The sequence below is a fragment of the Protomyctophum parallelum genome (assembly GCF_964188405.1).
Source record: "Protomyctophum parallelum genome assembly, chromosome: 20".
Lineage (NCBI taxonomy): Eukaryota > Metazoa > Chordata > Actinopteri > Myctophiformes > Myctophidae > Protomyctophum > Protomyctophum parallelum.
Genome location: NC_139718.1, coordinates 41,944,164 through 41,963,456, shown reverse-complemented (window position 1 = coordinate 41,963,456; position 19,293 = coordinate 41,944,164). Strand labels below are relative to the sequence as shown.

The 19,293-nt window shown below is 43.8% G+C and overlaps 1 protein-coding gene across 2 annotated transcripts in view; it reads right to left on the bottom strand.

The window, feature by feature from the left end:
* arid4a (AT-rich interactive domain 4A) overlaps positions 1-18,565 on the bottom strand; it is a 43,033-nt gene extending 24,468 nt beyond the window's left edge. For both annotated transcript variants that reach the window (XM_083792309.1, XM_083792310.1), the window contains exons 1-15: positions 18,509-18,565; positions 17,171-17,222; positions 16,181-16,291; positions 13,023-13,088; positions 11,307-11,397; positions 8,235-8,314; positions 7,989-8,086; positions 6,523-6,655; positions 5,283-5,362; positions 4,080-4,156; positions 3,531-3,712; positions 2,250-2,322; positions 1,631-1,725; positions 397-494; positions 54-294 (exon numbers count right to left, since the gene is read on the bottom strand). In XM_083792309.1, coding sequence (XP_083648435.1) covers positions 54-294; positions 397-494; positions 1,631-1,725; positions 2,250-2,322; positions 3,531-3,712; positions 4,080-4,156; positions 5,283-5,362; positions 6,523-6,655; positions 7,989-8,086; positions 8,235-8,314; positions 11,307-11,397; positions 13,023-13,088; positions 16,181-16,291; positions 17,171-17,176 — 1,431 coding nt within the window. In that variant the 5' untranslated portion in view covers positions 17,177-17,222; positions 18,509-18,565. The remainder of the gene's footprint in view (positions 1-53; positions 295-396; positions 495-1,630; positions 1,726-2,249; positions 2,323-3,530; positions 3,713-4,079; positions 4,157-5,282; positions 5,363-6,522; positions 6,656-7,988; positions 8,087-8,234; positions 8,315-11,306; positions 11,398-13,022; positions 13,089-16,180; positions 16,292-17,170; positions 17,223-18,508) is intronic.
* Between the last annotated feature and the right edge of the window lie 728 nt (positions 18,566-19,293).

Here is a 19,293-nt window from a genome sequence, read left to right as displayed (position 1 = left end):
GGTAGAACCAAGGAAGTGAAATAGCGCTTGGGTTGGAAGCCCCGCCCACTCACCCTGGGAGAGGCGTGTCTGTCCTTAGGCCCCTCCTCCTTTTCACTCTCACTCTCCGACTCCACCTTCACCCTGGGCTTGTCGTCCACGGGCTCCGCCTTGATTGGCGGAGGGGGGGCCTGGACCTCCACCCACGCGGGCTTCGGATTCGTCAGCGTGGTGGGGAGGCGGGGCTTATTGTGATGGATAGTTCGGAACGTGATGGAGGCTGAGCGGCAGTACTCCTCGAAGCCAGCAAGGTACCTGAAACAGACGAGGTACGTTAGCATGAACAACAGTGCAAGTAGCCTCAACAGAGTGTGTGTGTGTGTGTGTGTGTGTGTGTGTGCGCTGTGCGTCACATACTTTTTATAAGCAGTCTTAACATTGTATGAAGCAGCCGAGTTGAGAACAGGAATTCCCAGATCCATGTAGACCTGCTTCCATACAGTACCACTCTCGATCTGAAACACATCATCATCATCATTATTATTATTATTAATCCATTTTGACCTGAGATCAGATTCTAAAAAATGTCTTCTACGTCCTGACAGTTTTCTGAAAAAGCCGTGTTTCTATGTCGGTCGTTCTTCGATTTAAAAAAAATAGCAGACCTATGAGCTCGCAGATCTGCTAATTTGCAATAGCTAAAGCATAGCATAATGCTGACACCAAAAGAGGCCCGAGCACTGGACCACAAAAGTAAGTAGCCTTGGGAACTAATGGTCCCAATAGGCTGGACCAGTGCCAAGCCCCGTCGACGTGCAAGGAATTATCTCATGCGCAAATCGAGCACTTTTGAGAGACACTTTCAGCGTTTAGCTGTGTGCTTGTGAAAATAGCCTGAAAATAGCCGACATGCAAGTTCACAACGTGGCATACGACATGCTGTGGACTCGTCCAATACATCCAATTTCAAGTAAAACATTTTAAAGTAACTGAATAAATAAGTTGTGGCTCTTTTCAACTAGCAGAACTTTCCATAAACTGGAACTTTACAGCACCAGCAGCCGTTAAATTCAGTGTTTACAGGGAGGTACTTACTACTACTACTACGAATAAAATATAGATAGATCCAACAGCTTGTAGACCAGAAATGTATTGCCGTTTTCTAAACCAATAATTCCCAGAACTCATGTTAGTACCACCTCCTGCGCAGGGCCCAAATCAGGTTCTGAGAACCTCATGTGAAACCGAGCCAAAGTGTACGATATAATACATACAGAACCTGTGAAATACAGACACACTGTTCGCTTAGTCCTTGAGGTCGAAAAGAAGCATAAATACAGGCTTCCATTATAGAGGGCATGCGCATGCATGAAGTGAGTGGCAAAGTGAGTTTAACGTAGTTTAATGCAAGCATATAGGACTTTTCTGTTTGGATGTAGGGGCTAATTTGGGCTATCAAGGCCAGAAAGTAGTTATTTTTGCCACTCAGTAGGTGTTCCTGCATAACTTCTGTTATGCAGGAAGGTATGATGATGAGTTCTGTTCTGTGGCTGACAGACAGACAGACAGGCAGGCAGACAGACAGACAGACAGACAGACAGACAGACAGACAGACAGACAGACAGACAGACAGACAGACGGGTATACTAACGTTCCGACAGCCTCCCAGCTGATAGACCAGTCGGAAGAGTTTGAAGAGGTTCAGGTCTTTGTAGCCCAACACCGGAGGTTTATTGATAGGAGTGCCTGAAGACAGATGCATGAACATAGCAAAACACATTAACAATGTTTTAATCAATTGCGGTTGTATTCACACAGCTATTCCTATACTAGTGAAGACGTCAACATTTTATATATTTGCCATTTTAACCCATTCTGAACGGGAACCCATTTTGGCGTTAGCCTCATGTTGTGCTTTAGCTATTGAAAAATAGCAGATCTACAAGCTCATAGCGCGCCACTCGGTGGCGCGCTACGAGCTTGTAGGTCCGCTATTTTTGAAAAATCGAAGAACGACTGACATTTTTAGAATCTGATCTCAGGTCAGAATGGGTTAAGCCCAACTGTGAGACCGGAAATAGCAGAGCTTGTAGATCTAGTATGTTCAGGGTTTGACTTGACTCAAGCACACAACTAAACGATCAAACCAACATTTATCCTTGAGGACCAGGGGGAAAGATCTTACATTTCACTATACTTGTGGGGACATTTGGCGCGCACACACACACACACACACACACACACACACACACACACACACACAGTCTCACCTCTGTCCTCCATGAACTTATAGAGTTGTTGTAGGAAGTGATCTCTCTCCTCTGGGTCCGGCTCATCATCGGGCTGACAGACAGACAGACAGACAGAGGAGCCAAGCATTAACTTAAGTCATATATATATTATATATATATATTTAGAAATAGCCCATCTACATGTGACTTGATATATGTACGCAATCTACGCACGGTTACCGTTTATGTGGTTCAATGCTTGAATCATAATGCTTTCTCATTTCTAAATGAGGGCGATTCCAAATTATTTGCAGCCCAGTTGCGGTGTCAATAATACTAAACATTAAACGCGCAATAAATCAGTGGAGTATTGTTAACCAGTGTTGAGGACTCCATTATTTCTTCCAACAATAATAAACACGGCATTATTTCAACATCAACGCCAAACAAACAACCGTGATGCCGTTGGTACAAATCATTCCGGCCCGTCTCTCTCTTCCTCGGTCACAGCACTCGCAAACCGCCGACCCCGTTGCTATGGAAACCGACGACAGTGCACTGTCGGACGACGAGGCCAGCAGGAGTCGGGGGGGAACAGAAGCATTAGCGCTGTCGCTACGAAAACATTAGCCTACCGAGAGAACGACGTTTTCAATTGGAGAATATATGAAATGCGCAACGCCAGACACCTCGACAACGCAATGTTTAACCCATTCTGAACGGGAACCGCTTTTGGTGTTAGCATCATGTTATGCTTTAGCTATTGAAAATCACACCTGTGTGAACCGAGTGGTGCAACTCCCCTCTCCCCCCCTCCTCTCTCTGCTCCGTCAGATTAGCTTTATTATGGATATCAATGAACCTAGACAGTCAGCAGTTGGATTTGCGTCCAGCAGGTGGCAGCCATGTCACATACTTCTGTCGTTCCAATTTCACGCATGTGCACACCACTCGTGCTCTTGACTGATACACACATGATACACACGGACATTCCTGGTTGTAGGAGTGGTTGCACCACTCAAAAATAGCAGATCTACAAGCTCAGCAGATCATACGAGCTTGTAGGTCTGCTATGTTTTTGAAAAATCGAAGAACGACTGACATTTTTTTAGAATCTGATCTCAGGTCAGAATGGGTCAATCAGACCAGTGTGTGTCCAGTGGAAACCTCGTATGAATCTGATCTCAGGTCAGAAACGGTCAACAAGCCGCCAGACGACAGGGACCTCAATAACACAAACGTTATGTAGTAGTACAGTGGCGGCGTTACTGGCAGCCGTATTTGGTAGTGGCATTACGATAATCAGTAGATCGTCCCCACCTCCTCTTTAACGTTCTTCTTTTTCTTCACAACTTCCTCGTCCTCCTCGTCCTCGCTCTCCTTCTCCTCCTCCTCCACGTCGTCGTCCTCGCTGGAGGACGACTCCAGGATCTGACTGAGGTCCATCTTCCAAACATCGGGAACTTCCTGACACCTCATGAACAGATGAGCTCCATCGTGACCTGGAGGGTAGTGGGGGAAAACATGAGCCAACGGGGTGCACGGTAAGGTATAAAAAAACATTTAAGAAAATATGAATTATTTAGGATCTACGACTAGTGTTGCCAGCTTGTAGAACTGTTACTTTGACTATTTCTGCCGAAAGACAAACATTGCGAGACGACACACAATTGTGAGACAACACTTGAGCGGTGAATCGGTTCAAATGAGAAATATAGTACAAAAATGTGCCGTCTATTTGAAAAAGCTATCCCTAGAATAATGGCTGACAAAGAGTAATCGAAGGTTTCAGGCCTAGAACCCGTTAAATTAATACAAACTAAATTGTAAATACAGAGAATGATGGCTAGTTTATTGGCTGTTTAGTACCTTTCCTGCTGCAGATGTCAGGTTTCATGATGTTCTCTGGTTTCACTTCGTGAAGGTCTTTCCTCGCCACAGTGAAACTGACAAACACACATCACAAAATATGATATTGTATTTATTTTTGTTTTTGGACTTTTGGGTGTTTTGTTGAGACTTTAGTGACGAAACACGGGCCGGACTTGGCACACGTCCACAACGTTAGTACAATTTCAGGACTCAAACTCTCGGCTGCAGATTTCCTCCCAGTGTGGAGGACGGCGGCTTAAGACTCCTTTAACACATCAACAGGCAGGCAGGCGTTGACACTAAGGGTTGTCCACCTGCCCTTGGCAGGTATATAAATCTTTCGGGCAAGGGGAAGTTTGCTTTCAGGTTGCTCAACCGGGCAAGTGCTTGTTTGAGAGGGCACGAAAGCACCTGTAAGCACACAACATCTGTCTAAATGCCTGAACATGGCCAGAGCGCTCGGTCTTCTGGTCTGTGGAATATAAACTTAAGAGCACTGTTTTAGCTATAATGTGCCGTTTTCACTGTATACACAATATAAAACAACAAGTGTCAAATTGTCAAGCCATAGTCATATTCATAGCTATGTAGGTATCTGGCGTGAACATTGAGGTATGGCATTTATCGCACAGCCCCCAGTGTTGAATTTAACCCATTTTGGGCGGGAACCCATTTTGGTGTTAGCATCATGTCGTGCTTTAGCTATTGAAAAATAGCAGATCTGAAAAATCGACTGACTATGTAACTAAAAATGTACAATTTACTTTTCGGGGGGAAAGTGGGCATGACCTTTGGCCAAGTTGAACATGGCCTGTAGTTGCCCGACAGGGCAAGTGCCTCTGAGACCTTAGTAGTGTCAACACCTGCCAGGTATTAGTTAATTATCCTGCCACCGCCGGTGTTTTTCAGTGAAGACCCTTTATAAGACCCTCAGGGTCTCTGGCAAGGGCAGAGCAGACGACGTTTTAACCCTGGCAGGCAAAGAGTCCTCATTCAGACTTCAGGCTACCTTTCACTTGATGGTATCATTTTGTATCACCTCTGTCGGCCAGGAACAGGCCCCATATTACCGGTATATCTTTTTTTATGTTTTGTCAGAATGTAATGTATCATTGTTGTACAAAGCTCCCAGGCAGGTTCTCTGCTTATGTGTCCGATACGTGTATGTTGGAGTTGACCGTTTCATACAGCAGTACTTACAACTTGGAGTCGGCGAAGGACCGAACCAAACACTGCTCTCTCTTCACAGTTAGCTCATCATTACAGCTGGGAGACACAACCTAACAGGAAAACAACAACACAGAAATACAATTACAGTTGTTGGTACAGTTCTTAGTTATTCACATACATGTACAGTACAGCTGCTGTGTGTGTGTGCTTGCACCCGTTTGGGTTCCCAAACGGTTCCCAAAACCATGAAGGATAATGGTGGTGCTATGGTTTTATATTTAAATATATGAACATATGCCAATATATGGCAAGTATATGCAGAATATATAGCATATTCAAGTTCATATATGTGGATATAGGAAATACATGTCTCTATATAGCTTATGTGAAATACGGTATGCAGGCGGACAATTTAGAATATTACGGTATGTAAGATTTTATGGAAGATGATTCTGAACATAATTGCTACTAACTAGCTTGACCACTTCCGATGCTCTAATCTTAAAATAATGACTATCTACAAGCTCTCAATGCGTCACGGACGCATTGAGAGCTTGTAGATCGGCCATTTTCGCTGCTCAACATGCTTCCATAGAATACATGCTTGCTGGCTTCCATCAAATGGGCACAGGCTTTAGTTTCGACATACTATTAGTCCGACTGTCATTAGAACGACAACCTATACCTCAAACCCTAACCCAACCATGACCGCAAGCACGGAGCAGCGCATGTTCGCCAACCTTAACGCATGTTCGCCAACCTTAACGCATGTTCGCCAACCTTAACGCATGTTCGCCAACCTTAACGCATGTTCGCCAACCTTAACGCATGTTCGCCAACCTTAGCGCATGTTCGCCAACCTTAACCCATTCTGACCGGGCACCCATTTTGGTGTCGGCATCATGTTATGCTTTAGCTATTTAAAAATAGCAGATCTACAAGCTCATATCGCGCCACCGAGTGTCGCGATACGAGCTTGTAGGTCTGCTATTTTTGAAAAATCAAAGAACGACTGACATTTTTAGAATCTGATCTCAGGTCAGAACGGGTTCGTCAGACCAGTGTGTGTCCAGTGGAAACCTCGTATGAATCTGATCTCAGGTCAGAATGGGTTAACGCATGTTGTTTCCGCATGTCAGTCCTATGGTGTGTTGGATAAGCGTGTGCAACCCCATCAAATCAGTCGTGGCGACTGAGAACTTGAATATGTGTGTGTGTGTGTGTGTGTGTGTGTGTGGGGGGGGGGGGGGGGGGGTTTAGTGCAACGTACCAGGCCCAGGTACCACTGGTTGCCATCTGGTCCCGTCTGGACAGAGCAGACTTTTCCCAGCAGTTCATCATTGACCCGCCTCGTATCCTCCTCTTCCTCCTCACTGGACGAAGACTCATGCTCCTCATCCGCACTAACACACACACACACAGGACAGTTAGGAGACGGTTTATTTTACTTTTCACAGTAACGTGTTTATTTGACTATGTGCAGCAAGGCAGTTCTGGGAGGAGGACAGAAAAACTGGCGTGCAGTGTCAAAGCACCAACAGCAGGTGGTAGGCCTGCCTGCCTTAACGAAGGGCAACAGTGTTTACGAAATAGCCTACACCGCGTCACGTCACGCCATTCTGGAAAGCTATTTTAAACTCTCCATTCATTGTCAATCTTACATAGTTTAGTTTACGGTAGTTTATTCGCACAATAAAAACAGTACAAAAAGGTAACATCAATAAAAGAGAAGTGTGTGTGCAGGTGAGAAAAGAAACCCAGGGAGGGCTCATATGTGGTTCTCACCAAAGTTAATATACAAATAGTAAGACAAAGTAATCAAACATAGTTATGGAAAAAAAGAAAAAAAAAACAATACATACATTATTTACACTTGTGAAAAGTGTGTGTGTGTGTGTGTGTGTGTGTGTGTGTGTGTGTGTGTGTGTGTGTGTGTGTGTGTGTGTGTGTGTGTGTGTGTGTCTGAGTCCGAGTATGTCTGAGTATGCACAATAAGGCTACATTACGTTAGAATCAATTGGAGAGGGTAACTTCAAGAGGCTGGCCCTCAATCTATGTTTAAAGTTACAGAGTGAAGATGCGGAGTTGGCAATAAGTATGTGTGAATTCCAGAGTAAAGAACCTCTGACTTTTATGGAGAACTGGCTAAGAGTGGTACGGCTGAAGGGAGGATGAATATTGTCAGATTGTCTAGTGTTATAATCATGAACTTGAGAGTTGGTCTGAAAATATTCTTTGAAAGTTGTAGGAAGCATATTTGGAAGGTAAGTGCATTTATATATGAAAGAACAGGATTGTACTATGTTAATGTCATAGATACAGTACATTTAGATCCTTAAACAAAGGAGCAGATGGAGCCAAATAGTGAGAAGAGGTCGCTATTCTTACAAATTTCTTTTGAATAATTAATACTTTGTGTAAATTGGATGGATATGTACTTGCCCAAACGGCATTGCAATAAATGAGATATGGATAAATCAAACTGTAATAGAGGGTTAAGAGGCAAGCCTGATGAACCAGGCCCCTAATTCTTCTGATGATACCACATGATCTTGAAACTTTGTTGGTTACTGTATGTATGTGTTCTTTCCAAGCCAATTTTTCATCCACCAGGATTCCTAGGAACTTGGTGGATGGTTTGGTTGGTTTTTTTATGGACATAAAAAGACGACAATCCGCACGAATAGCTGAATATAGGAAAGGAGGAGAAGGGGAAAAAAAGGTGGATATACTCACACGGCCTGGGAGGAGCGGCGGCCGCCGCGGTTTGACTTCTTATTGATGACTGGCGTTCCAAAATGCTCAGGGTTGGTCAGTGGCAGCTGGTCCAAAGTCTGCTCACAGTGAAGAGAAGGTGTGACCGTGACGGGGACAGTTATAGCAGCGGAAGCGGTTCGATTACAAATCTGAATCTATAAACCAGTGAAGAGATGCCAAATCAACCATGGGATATTCAACCGGTCAAGTACAAGGACAGCTCACCTCACTCTCTGCAAAGTGTCGCTCTCCTTTCAGGCACAAGGATGTCCTGCGGAGCGTCTTCTCGTCGCCATCGTCAAACACTAACACACACACACACACACACACACACACACACAGTATGTGAAGGAACTTCCCTTCAGCTAATGTTTACTAGAAGTGTGAATCTTCATTGGCCTCACGATTCAATTTGATTTACGATTCACCAACAACTCGATTCCATGATGCATCTAAATGCTTTTTTTTTCTTTTTTTTTTGCAGTTAACTCAAACAGTCAAATACATGGCATGAAATCATGTAGCTTAAACATTGAATAAAACGCTAGTTTGCCGACTGTGAGACTAGTAAGACGAGGGTACTTCACAAACAGTGCAGAACACAGTAAAAAATCTCAGCATTACTTCAACTCACTCTGTACAAAATCTAACCAAATGGTCCAAAAAGGGACCCCGACGGGTCCATTTGAACACTCTCAGAGTTAAATTAACATTGACTTTACAATATAGGGGTCCCAGAGATAGAAATGCCATTAAATGGGAGGTCCGCAGCCTAAATGCATGTAAAACTGGGGGTCCTTGAAATTAAACTGGTTGAGAATCGCCGCTAGAGCCATAAAAGTCTTCTTATGGGGGTCCCTGGCATAATTAGTCCCTGGATAATTAGTGTCAATTTGGGGGTCCTTGACATGAAAAGGTTTGGGAACCAGTGCCAAAAGCAGACCTACAAGCTCAGCTCAAAACTCATCACGTTGTGCCGTGTTAGGATCCTGTACTGTACACCGCTGTTGTACATCACATTAACTGACTGACCTGAGATCAGATTCATACGAGGTTTCCACTGGACACACACTGGTCTGATTAACCCATTCTGACCTGAGATCAGATTCTAAAAATGTCAGTCGTTCTTCATGCTTTTCAAAAATAGCAGACCTACAAGCTCGTATCGCGCCACTCGGTGGCGCGATATGAGCTTGTAGATCTGCTATTTTTCAATGGCTAAAGCATAACATGATGCCGACACCAAAATGGGTGCCCGGTCAGAATGGGTTAAAGTCACAAATCATTTCACTGAATAATACAAAAACCTAATTTTCTGCTATGAAAATACTGTCTGACAATTTATGACTTGCTGATCTCCCTCAGAGAGCGCGTCAGTGGAATTAGCATGTAGCTCAACGTAGTAGTGTCACAATGGGTCCGGGGACCCCCCCCCCCCCCAGGGGTCCTTGAGGGAGTTCCAGGGGGTCCCCAGGCTAAATGATAGTTTGGAACCAAATGGACCCTTGTGGGTCTGTAACTCTTGAGACTAGTGTACAAACATTTTTGTACAAACATTTTGTACACCAGGAGTTAAATTAACATTGATTTTACAATATAAATCGGGGTCCCAGAGAGATAGAAATGCCATTAAATGGTTTGTAGACTAATGCATGTCAAACTAGGGGTCCTTCAAATTAAACGGGTTGAGAATCACTGCTAGAGCCATAAAACTCTTCCCTTATGGGGGTCAATGAATTGCATGTCTTTTTACATGGCGTGGGGGGTGTTCTGCTGGCTAATTAGTGTCAATTTTGGGGGTCCTTGAAAAGGAAAAGGTTTGGGAAACACTTTAGAAAGTAACTGTGCAATCTACTCTGCAACAAACATTAGCAGGCTATAATTGATTATGTCATGTGACGTCGTTGCATCAATTCAATACAAAAGGAGCTTCGTTAGCATGAGAAAACATACGTTTACATTGCCAAAGCACGTGTCAAAAATATAAAAACAGTCGAAAATGGGGAAAGTATATAGAGTTGGAGGGGGTACAGCAGTTTGGAAACAGAGCTAAGTGAATAGAGTATTGTCCACATCGCGATGCATCTCAGAATCGATTCATTTCCACACCTCAAGTGTGTTTGTTAACCACATGAACTCTAGCTTCCCTATTTTTGGCAGGGCATGTGATAATGCTCTAACATACAGCAGGAATAGGCGAACAATAGCTGATGATCTACAATCTCACAACTCCTTCGCTCTATTTTTAAACATCAATGTACAGCTGTACTGTCAGGTCACCCGCCGATTGAAAGCCACTCATCTGTTGTGAACTCTTAAGAGGTGCATGTGCCAGGCATAAATGATATCCTGTAGTGCTTTCACAATTTACAATCTTGCGTGACCATTCTCACATATTATCCAGTGTGTGTAAAGTAAACTTCAGTCAAGTAAACGCGACTTAATTCAATTCATAACCAATACTGTCAAAAGACGGCCTGTTTTTCATGCGTGAACACAGCATGGTGATCTGTCATGCTCAGTAGTTCATTGGTTAGGTAGGTCAATGCCAATCTTAAGAGTTCAGATCCCACTTCTGCCATCCTGCATGTGGTCTGAATCTATGGAATTTTCCAGATTAAAACCCATTTTGGGGCGGGAACCCGTTTTGGTGTTAGCATTATGATATGCTTTAGCTATTGAAAAATAGCAGATCTACAAGCTCATAGCACGCCACCGAGTGGCGCGCTACGAGCTTGTAGGTCTGCTATTTTTGAAAAATCGAAGAACGACCGACATAGAAACAGCTTTTTCAGAAGAACGTCAGGATTTAGAAGACATTTTTAGAATCCGATCTCAGGTCAAAATGGGTTAAGTTCAGACACTTCTCACACAGTAGCATTCTGTGTGTAGAAAGAATACGGTATTTGTGGATAAATGAGGAAGTGAACATGTCATTGGGCAACCATCACTCAGACATGGCTGCCCAAAATTGGTTGACATTTTGGATCGTGGCGTAAATGACATATTTTCCCCCTTTCCTACTCAAAACAAATTCACATAAATAAATAAAAAGACAGACATGAGAAACAATCTCAACAAGAGCGTTGTCAGCTTGTAGATCGGCTATTTTCGCTAATCTCTCAAGAAAGATGGGACTTGTATTAATTCATAATTATGTTTGGGACCTGGAGAGACACCACATTTGGGATTTTGGGAACACCGGGGTTATTTATCCGACTAGGACGATGCCATTTATAATGACGACAATGAGCATGAGAGCACATGGCGAGGTACTGTGCACGTAGACGTCCTTACCAACTGTGTAGAGGCTGGCGTCGGTCAGTTTGCTGATCACCGCCTCACTGGACAGACCTTCGTTTGTTTTGACCTCCACCGTGGACCCCACCTGGACACACACACACACACACACACACACACACAATGTTCAGACATCAGAAACAAAATGCACCCAACACAAAACATTCTCTCATGATGCGACCAATGATGAATTCCACTGATCCTTACAATTACCGTAATATGACAACTGCCAATACAGATTGTCCATATGTCGTCCGACACACACACACACACACACACACACACACACACACACACACACACACACACACGAATAGTATGTCTAAACTAAAGCCTGCACCCACATTCATACACCGATGGCGGAGGTAACCATGCAAGGCACCACCTGCAGATCGGGAGCAATAAGGGGTTCAGCGTCTTGCTCAAGGACACTTCGACACACTGGGGGATCCCGGGATTCAACTGGGAACCTCACGTTCCCATCCAGCTGTTCTACCAGCCACTCTGTGCAATATCACCTAATATCCCCTAACCTTCTCTTTTAACTGGCATACTAAAAGCCAGTGAAACGACATTTCGTTCTCTTATGCATTTTATGTATCTGCTGAATGACAATAAAGTTATCCATCCATCTATCTAGGCCCATTATTTAATGGGTATTTGAGCCACGTGACCTTGATGATATTTGGCCTCTAAGATCCAAAACTAACGAATATGTTGTTGTCGTTGGACAAGATTGTGTCCACAATTCCATTCTGCATTGATGTTGGTAGGGAGAGATAACAGGCAAACGTTGAATTGTGAATAGACTTCTTGTAAATTAAGCAATGCAGATGTGTAACAATAATTTCACTCTTGAGTGTAAAATGAAACCAAATGGTAAATATGGTTACATTTTACACTTGCCAGTACTACCGGGTATAATACAATACAAATGAACATTGTATGTGAATCATTCAAAACAAGGTCTGGAAGGCGCTCTACAGTAAAATGTTACATAATTAAAAAATATATTGTAAGTATATTGATGATGTAAGTATCCTTTTTGTTTATGTGGAGTTTAGATGAGTTTACCTCCACTCCTGACATCACAAACTAAATGTTGGGGGTGGAGCAGATTTAGCAACACTTTATCTCAACATTTGTTTATGAAAATGCTAAATTATATCATAACTACAGTTAAATATCTAGCATTTAAAATAATCCGTTTCCCTGTCCTAAAACTGGGAGTAGTGTGGAAAAACTGCCATCATGTAAGAACTTCAGTTAGACTCACAAGCTGTAGCACCAATTCACCATCCCCCCCGAAGGTGTATGTAGGTGGCAAAGTATTTAATCCCATTACTAAGAACATTACTCTATAACAGATTAGAGGATAAAGCAATTAGATTATGATGCATTATAATAATGAATTGCATTTTTACAGCAATGGTTCATTCATTCATACATTGGGAGGCGAAGCGGCGAACAGCCGACGCCAGCGTCCTCACTTCCCACATTCACACACCAAATGTGGCGAGCTCACACCGACCGCCTCATTGGAGGCAACGTAGGGTTCAGTGTCTTCTTGCCCAAGGACACTTCGACATGTGGACAGGAGGAGGAGCCGGGATTCAAACTGCCGACCCATGGATCATTGGACGACCTGCTCTACCTCCTGAGCCACAGCCGCCCTAAAATGCATATAAATATGCAATAGATATTTCATCTCACCCTCAATGGTCCTTTAACCTGGTCATCCTGCACAACCTGCGATGTTGACTCTCCTTTCAGGTTCACCTGAGGACAGAGACACAGAGAAAGGTTAGCCTGGCGTGGCCATACTAATATCACAGAGGGATTGATATTTCTTTTCACCGGCACATTCACGTCTGGCCATCGCGAGGCTAGAGAAAAGTGTGTTCGGTTAGACATATAAAACGTAGATGCCAATTCTGGCTCTGAGGCGCGTGTCAAAATCGAAGGCACAGTTTTCCCCGAGATTCCTTGCGGCGTACGTAACATAAGTCCCGGAAAAGACATGCTGCGATTGGTCAGTAGTCACTTGAGTGACAGCGAGAGACATGGAGGAGTCGCAAACACATTGAGACGGAGTCTCTTTTACAAGTGTGAACTGGCCAAGAAGCAGAAACAACATTACACTTGCTACATAATGCTACATAACCTATACAAAGTATACAACAAATCTCCAACAATGGAACACTAACCATGACCGGGCGCAAGAAATTGTGAACAGAACTATATATACACAATGTAAATTTTGAAACAGGAAAAAACTAAATATATAAGGGCCTATGCAAAGGCTATTAGCCTACACGTCCGAACATGTGCAGGTGCTGGACTGTACATTTAAGATGACTCTTTTGAAACGTCTCAAAGGAACTTTTGAGGACAATTTTAGTCTGGTTTGCAGGTCGTTTCACGACAAGGGGAACACTTTTTACCCCCCCCTCAGCTTTGAAGGCTGGCACTAGTACACACCATAGCCAGGCATTTGTAATGTAAGGGGGCAAATCCCCAAGAATGCGTTCTGAAAGGTGAGTTAGTTATGAATGTCAGTGCAGCATGGTACAGGGGATCCAGTTTGGCTAGGGTGGAGGAGCACGCAAACCTAGAACCAACGTATTCACCCCCATACATACATACATACAAAGTCAATGCAAAGACGCGACATGGGGCGCAATGTTGCAGCGAGCGGCGCAAACAAGGCGAACGGTATTTAACCCATTCTGACCTGAGATCAGATTCATACGAGGTTTCCGCCGGAAACACACTGGTCTGATGAACCCATTCTGACCTGAGATCAGATTCTAAAAATGTCAGTCGCTCTTCGATTTTTCAAAAATAGCAGACCTACAAGCTCGTATCGCGCCACTCGGTGGCGCGATATGAGCTTGTAGATCTGCTATTTTTCAATAGCTAAAGCATAACATGATGCCGACACCAAAATGGGTGCCCGTTCAGAATGGGTTAATGAGCGGGTGGCTCTCAAAAGGGCAGACTTGGGTGTTTTTGTAGTTGCAGTCCTAAGTATAAAGCATTTAAAAATGTGTTATTTATCATATCTGCGGCTGCCCTGTGTGCACCTTTTGCTTACAAAACAAAACAAAAAAAAAAAACTGAAATTTGTATTCCTAAACAACAGAATCAATTGAATCGGTAATCGCAATTATTTGAGAGACAATAAATTGTCAAGTAAAATGTCATAATCGTGGGCGTGGCAGCCCTATTCAGATCACCTACAGTGTCAGTTGTAGTATTCTGCACGGATTCTGTTCTGGCACCAATCAAATATTTTCAAATAATACGTATGAATTCTGGGGGCCTCAGGATGCAAATGTTTGAGAACCACGGTCTGCTATAGACAGAGAAAATGAGTTTCCCCACTCATAGCACTGACGAAGAAACGTTTGCTAGTTTTAACCTCACTTTGAGCACAGAGCCGAGCACTTTATTATACGAGCGTTCTAAAATTAAAATAAATAATTACATTTTCTTAAGTCTAAGTCTAAGGAGTCTATTTACTCTGCGGGTGAGTCTTTCACTGCCATTTCTCCGTCGTCTTTGAGACCACCTTTGATTTTGAGACCCAGAAGAGGACAAAGGGTGCAAGCAACAGTTTCCCCCTTTACAACAGTGTATATGTACCATTGTGTTGTCTTGTTAATATAATAAAATATAATAAATCTAATATAAACAAAACTTTGCAGACGGGCTATTTCCGGATAAGACGTTTGTCAGCGTGCAAGCATTTTCTGTTGTATATGGACTTTAATGTTGGCCTCGTTAGCACTGGTCTTTAGCCTCAGTAAGCATCGAGATTAGAACACAAACTTTTATACTGTATAGTAATATAAGTTCCCAACCTGCAAAGGCTGGTCTCAGTGTGAATTGAAGGTGGAAAAACAATCTAATCTTATATGTTTGTTGATTAAATCAACTAATCAATGTGTTGACAAAGTCCTACTACTCATTAGTCTAATAAGTATGTTTTGAGTTAACAGCCCTACTAATCACGTTATCACTTCACTATTGCATAAAGATTCAGGTTGAAAATCAGCAAAGTGCTCCATTAAAATAACAAGCAAACTTAACAAAGTCTGACTCTCAGTATCGGTCGACTCGATGGCATCATTGCAGTTTCTCAAACCAGACCACCTCTCCCACAAACGCTGCAGAATGCGTGTGTGTGTGTGTGTGTGCAAGTGTGTGTGATTCTACACCGTAAATGATAAAATGTTGAGGAAGCCGTCATCTGCTCTTCAGGCAGGAGAGTATTTGACCAATCACAACAACACAGTGTTGGCAAAATGTTTGAACGTCCATGTCTCCTACCTAAGCAGCTAGCTAAAGCTTTCATTTCTCCAGACTCAGAGCTCCGCACTCCGCAGCTCAATCTGTCGGCAACTCCCGCTACGACGTGTAGCGTTTGTTGTTCGTTAAGTAGGCATGGAAACAAAGACACGCCATCGGAAAGAGGAGGGCTGAAGCAGAGTGAACGCAACAGGCCGACGTCCGGTCTCTACGGGGCCCAGAGGCAACTTCAAAAGGAAATATGTTTTTGCCCCCCGGATTGGCTAGGCTTTCTTTGACTTAATTTGGTTTCCAGTAGGAGTCATTTGCGTGACAGCATTGGTGAAATGGAAGAGGGAGGCATACACCGACCGTACTTCCATAGCACAGTGACGGACAAAAGCATTTTAAAACTGTTGTCACTGGGATCATCGGTTGCATATATTTCGTCTTGACGGTGAACAGCGACACCTAACTGTGTTAGTGCGTCGGAGCAACGTATGCGCCCCACGCCCCTCTCTCCTAGCAATGTACTGTCGTATTGGAGCATCTATGGTGAGTGTTTGAGAGCATCTTACCTTGACCTTCACCAAGCGTTTAACCGTCTTGATTTTAGCCTCACAGAACGCCCCTCTGTACTTGGCACTGACATCTGTCCCCACACTCAGATAGGCAGGCTCATCCACTGCCTGAACACAAACACAGAGACACACACACAAATATACACGTCAGTGACTTAGTTCTTAGAATCACATAAAATCGATATTGACATATAGGTTATAGGATAGATTGCGCTAAACGCAAAGCATCAAATGCGTATGATTATTATTGAAAAAACTGAAAACTATTTCCAACTTCACATGGAAACCATTACAGTGACAGACGACCAAATAATTAACAATGACGTGTATCGTTTATGCCGTGGAATTGTACATTGCCTGCATTGGCCACAAACAATGTAAACGGATCCATCATTTCCGTAAACAAACAACATAAACAACAATAAAACAAACTAACTAACACTAGGGACATGGAAATTAAAGGAGTTAGCACTGACCGTCTATGAACAAACAATAAACGACAACAAACTAATACCGTGGGTGGACATAAACAATGAATAAAGCGGAGAGGACACAAAGGTAAACCCCGGTAACCAATCGTGTCCTCTCCAGACAGAGGTGAATCGTTTTACCCTCTGGATTCAAACCCAGGTGTCCTACGTTAGAGATTAAATATTGAATGCACTCCCGAGAGGGAATCCCTGCTTGGCCAAGGGGAGAATAGATGTTGGCCTTATCGGGCTACTGCTGTCGGGTCGTACCCACTACCCACCCCGGCACTACTAAAATGTATCCCAGGAAGTCTAGGAAGACCACCTTCTCCATCCACTGCAGATGTGCGTGTGTTAGAACCAATTAATATATACTCTGCCGTCCTACCGTACAGATTGGGTTAAAATAACCTCTTTCTTTTTCCTCGTTTAAATAAGTTCCGGGAATGCAGCTTTATAACAAGAACCCAGAGAGAGAGAGAGAGATCAGTGAGACTGCGTCAGTCACGTCACTTACCTTCATGTTTGAGTCTATTTGAGGGAGTCCAGCTCGAAAAGAGTTGCACGATCTGAAAGACAGCAAGGAGAGGACGTGAGTCAGTGTACAAGACAGGAACATGGTTAATTAAGGCCCCGGGTGTGTACTGATCCAGAGGACCAGAACCAAACAGACCTGTAAGGGTCCCATCTGTACACTCTCAGAGTTAAGACAGACAGAGGACAAACTGTCCAATGGTAAACCATCTGGTGGTCTCCCCCTATGGTTGGTTAACTATGAAACCATCACAACAGTAACTTTCAACCCTGCAGATATAAGACAAGGAACAGTGTGTGGTTCTGTTCCCGCTTTGCCCTCTCTCTCTCTCCGAGTGTGTGTGTTTGTGTGTATATGTGTGTGTGTGTGTGTGTGTGTGTGTGTCTCACGTCGCCATCATAGTTCTCCTCCATGTCATATACACACACACACACACACACACACACACACACACACACACACAGTGTCAGAAGGCTAATAATGCTAAGGCCTCCGATCAAGTATAAAAACCGCGTTCAAAGTGTTGGTAGAAGTGGTGTCGTGGGTGTTTTCCAAACACCAGACATTAACAAAAGATGTATATTAGTAAATAACGACACAGAGAGAGGGGGGTGGAGGAGGGGGGCAGGCTAAAGCTAACGCTAGCTAGCACTAGCAGCAGGGAAAACTAAGCTAGCTGATGAGAAGCAAAGCGAAGGAAACAACAACTCCATGATGTTTGTGGGGGGAAACGTTTCACTGACGAAAACCCGTGACGAAGGTTCCATATAGGAACACATTGAGGAGAAATGAGAAATAACGAGATTGAGGACACGAGAGAAACGAGAAAGAACAACATATTCCCTAAAGTCCAGATTGTTGGGGGGGGAGGTGAGGTAGGGGGGGGGGGGGGCTAGTTGAAACTAGCTAGCCTGCTGCTAGCTGGCTGCTAGTTGGAGGTTTAACTGTGCTAACAAGTAACATCCCAATTACATGATGCGATCACAACAATCACTTCACTAAAAAACATCCTCACGTCAACGATTATTTATGTGATAAAAAGCTGTTGGGTTTTTTTTCCCCCCAACCACACACACAAAAAGGAAGTAGATTTCCCTGAGCTTTTTTAGAGCTGCCATTCCATTCCATTCAGCTGCTTTTTATTTATTTCAATATTAACAAAACGGCGTGAAGTTAGTGCTTAAAATAACGGCCCAAAAGGAGCCGTTTTGACGTCTGCGTTTGTTTCGTTCCATAGCGTAAAGGAGTTGCATAAACGTTGCGTTTTATAGTTAGCGGTGGATGGATGAAATGTTGTTGCTTTATTATTTTTCTACTTACAGACAAACGAACGACACACACACACACCACGGCTCTGCTGCTGCTGCTGCCCACTGTCTGTCTCACGTCTCACTGGATGGATGGATGGAACACACTAGGACACGACGGGGACGTCACTAATACGCGTCATTGTAGCGCTTGCTTGCTTGGGCGCGTGGTGGTCCCGCCCTTGAACCGCGTGTGTGTGTGCGCGCGCGCGCGCGTGTTTGTGTGTGTGTGTGTGTGTGTGTGTCAGCCTGTCAGTGTCAGGCACATGCCAGGGTGGGGGGGGGGGGGGGGGCTTTGTGACTACTTTTGCCTCTAAAGTACCCTTTCCCTCACACAAAAATAAATAAATAAACAAGACGACAAAATCCTGGATTGTGGCCCCGGGGTGCAGGGGGCCAGTAAGGGCAAATGTGGCCAATAAGGGCTTATGTGTGAGGCCAATAAGGGCCCCCCAACTGTTCAACAACCAAATCATTATGGTTTTTATACAGTTTTTCTTCCTGGAAATAAAAACGTCTGGGTTTCCGAGGCTAGTGTACGTCGTCGGTATATACCAGATTGACAGATAGCTTGCAGTCTTTGCTTTGATGGTGAATTTTATAACATCCTCGAATGTGAAACAGAGTGATCAGCTCACACACGCACGCACGCACGCACGCACGCACGCACGCACACACACACACACACACACACACACACACACACACACACACACACACACACACACACACACACACACACACACAGTTTTTTATATCAACTAACTCTGCATCTCTAATCTATCAGGTGACTTTTTC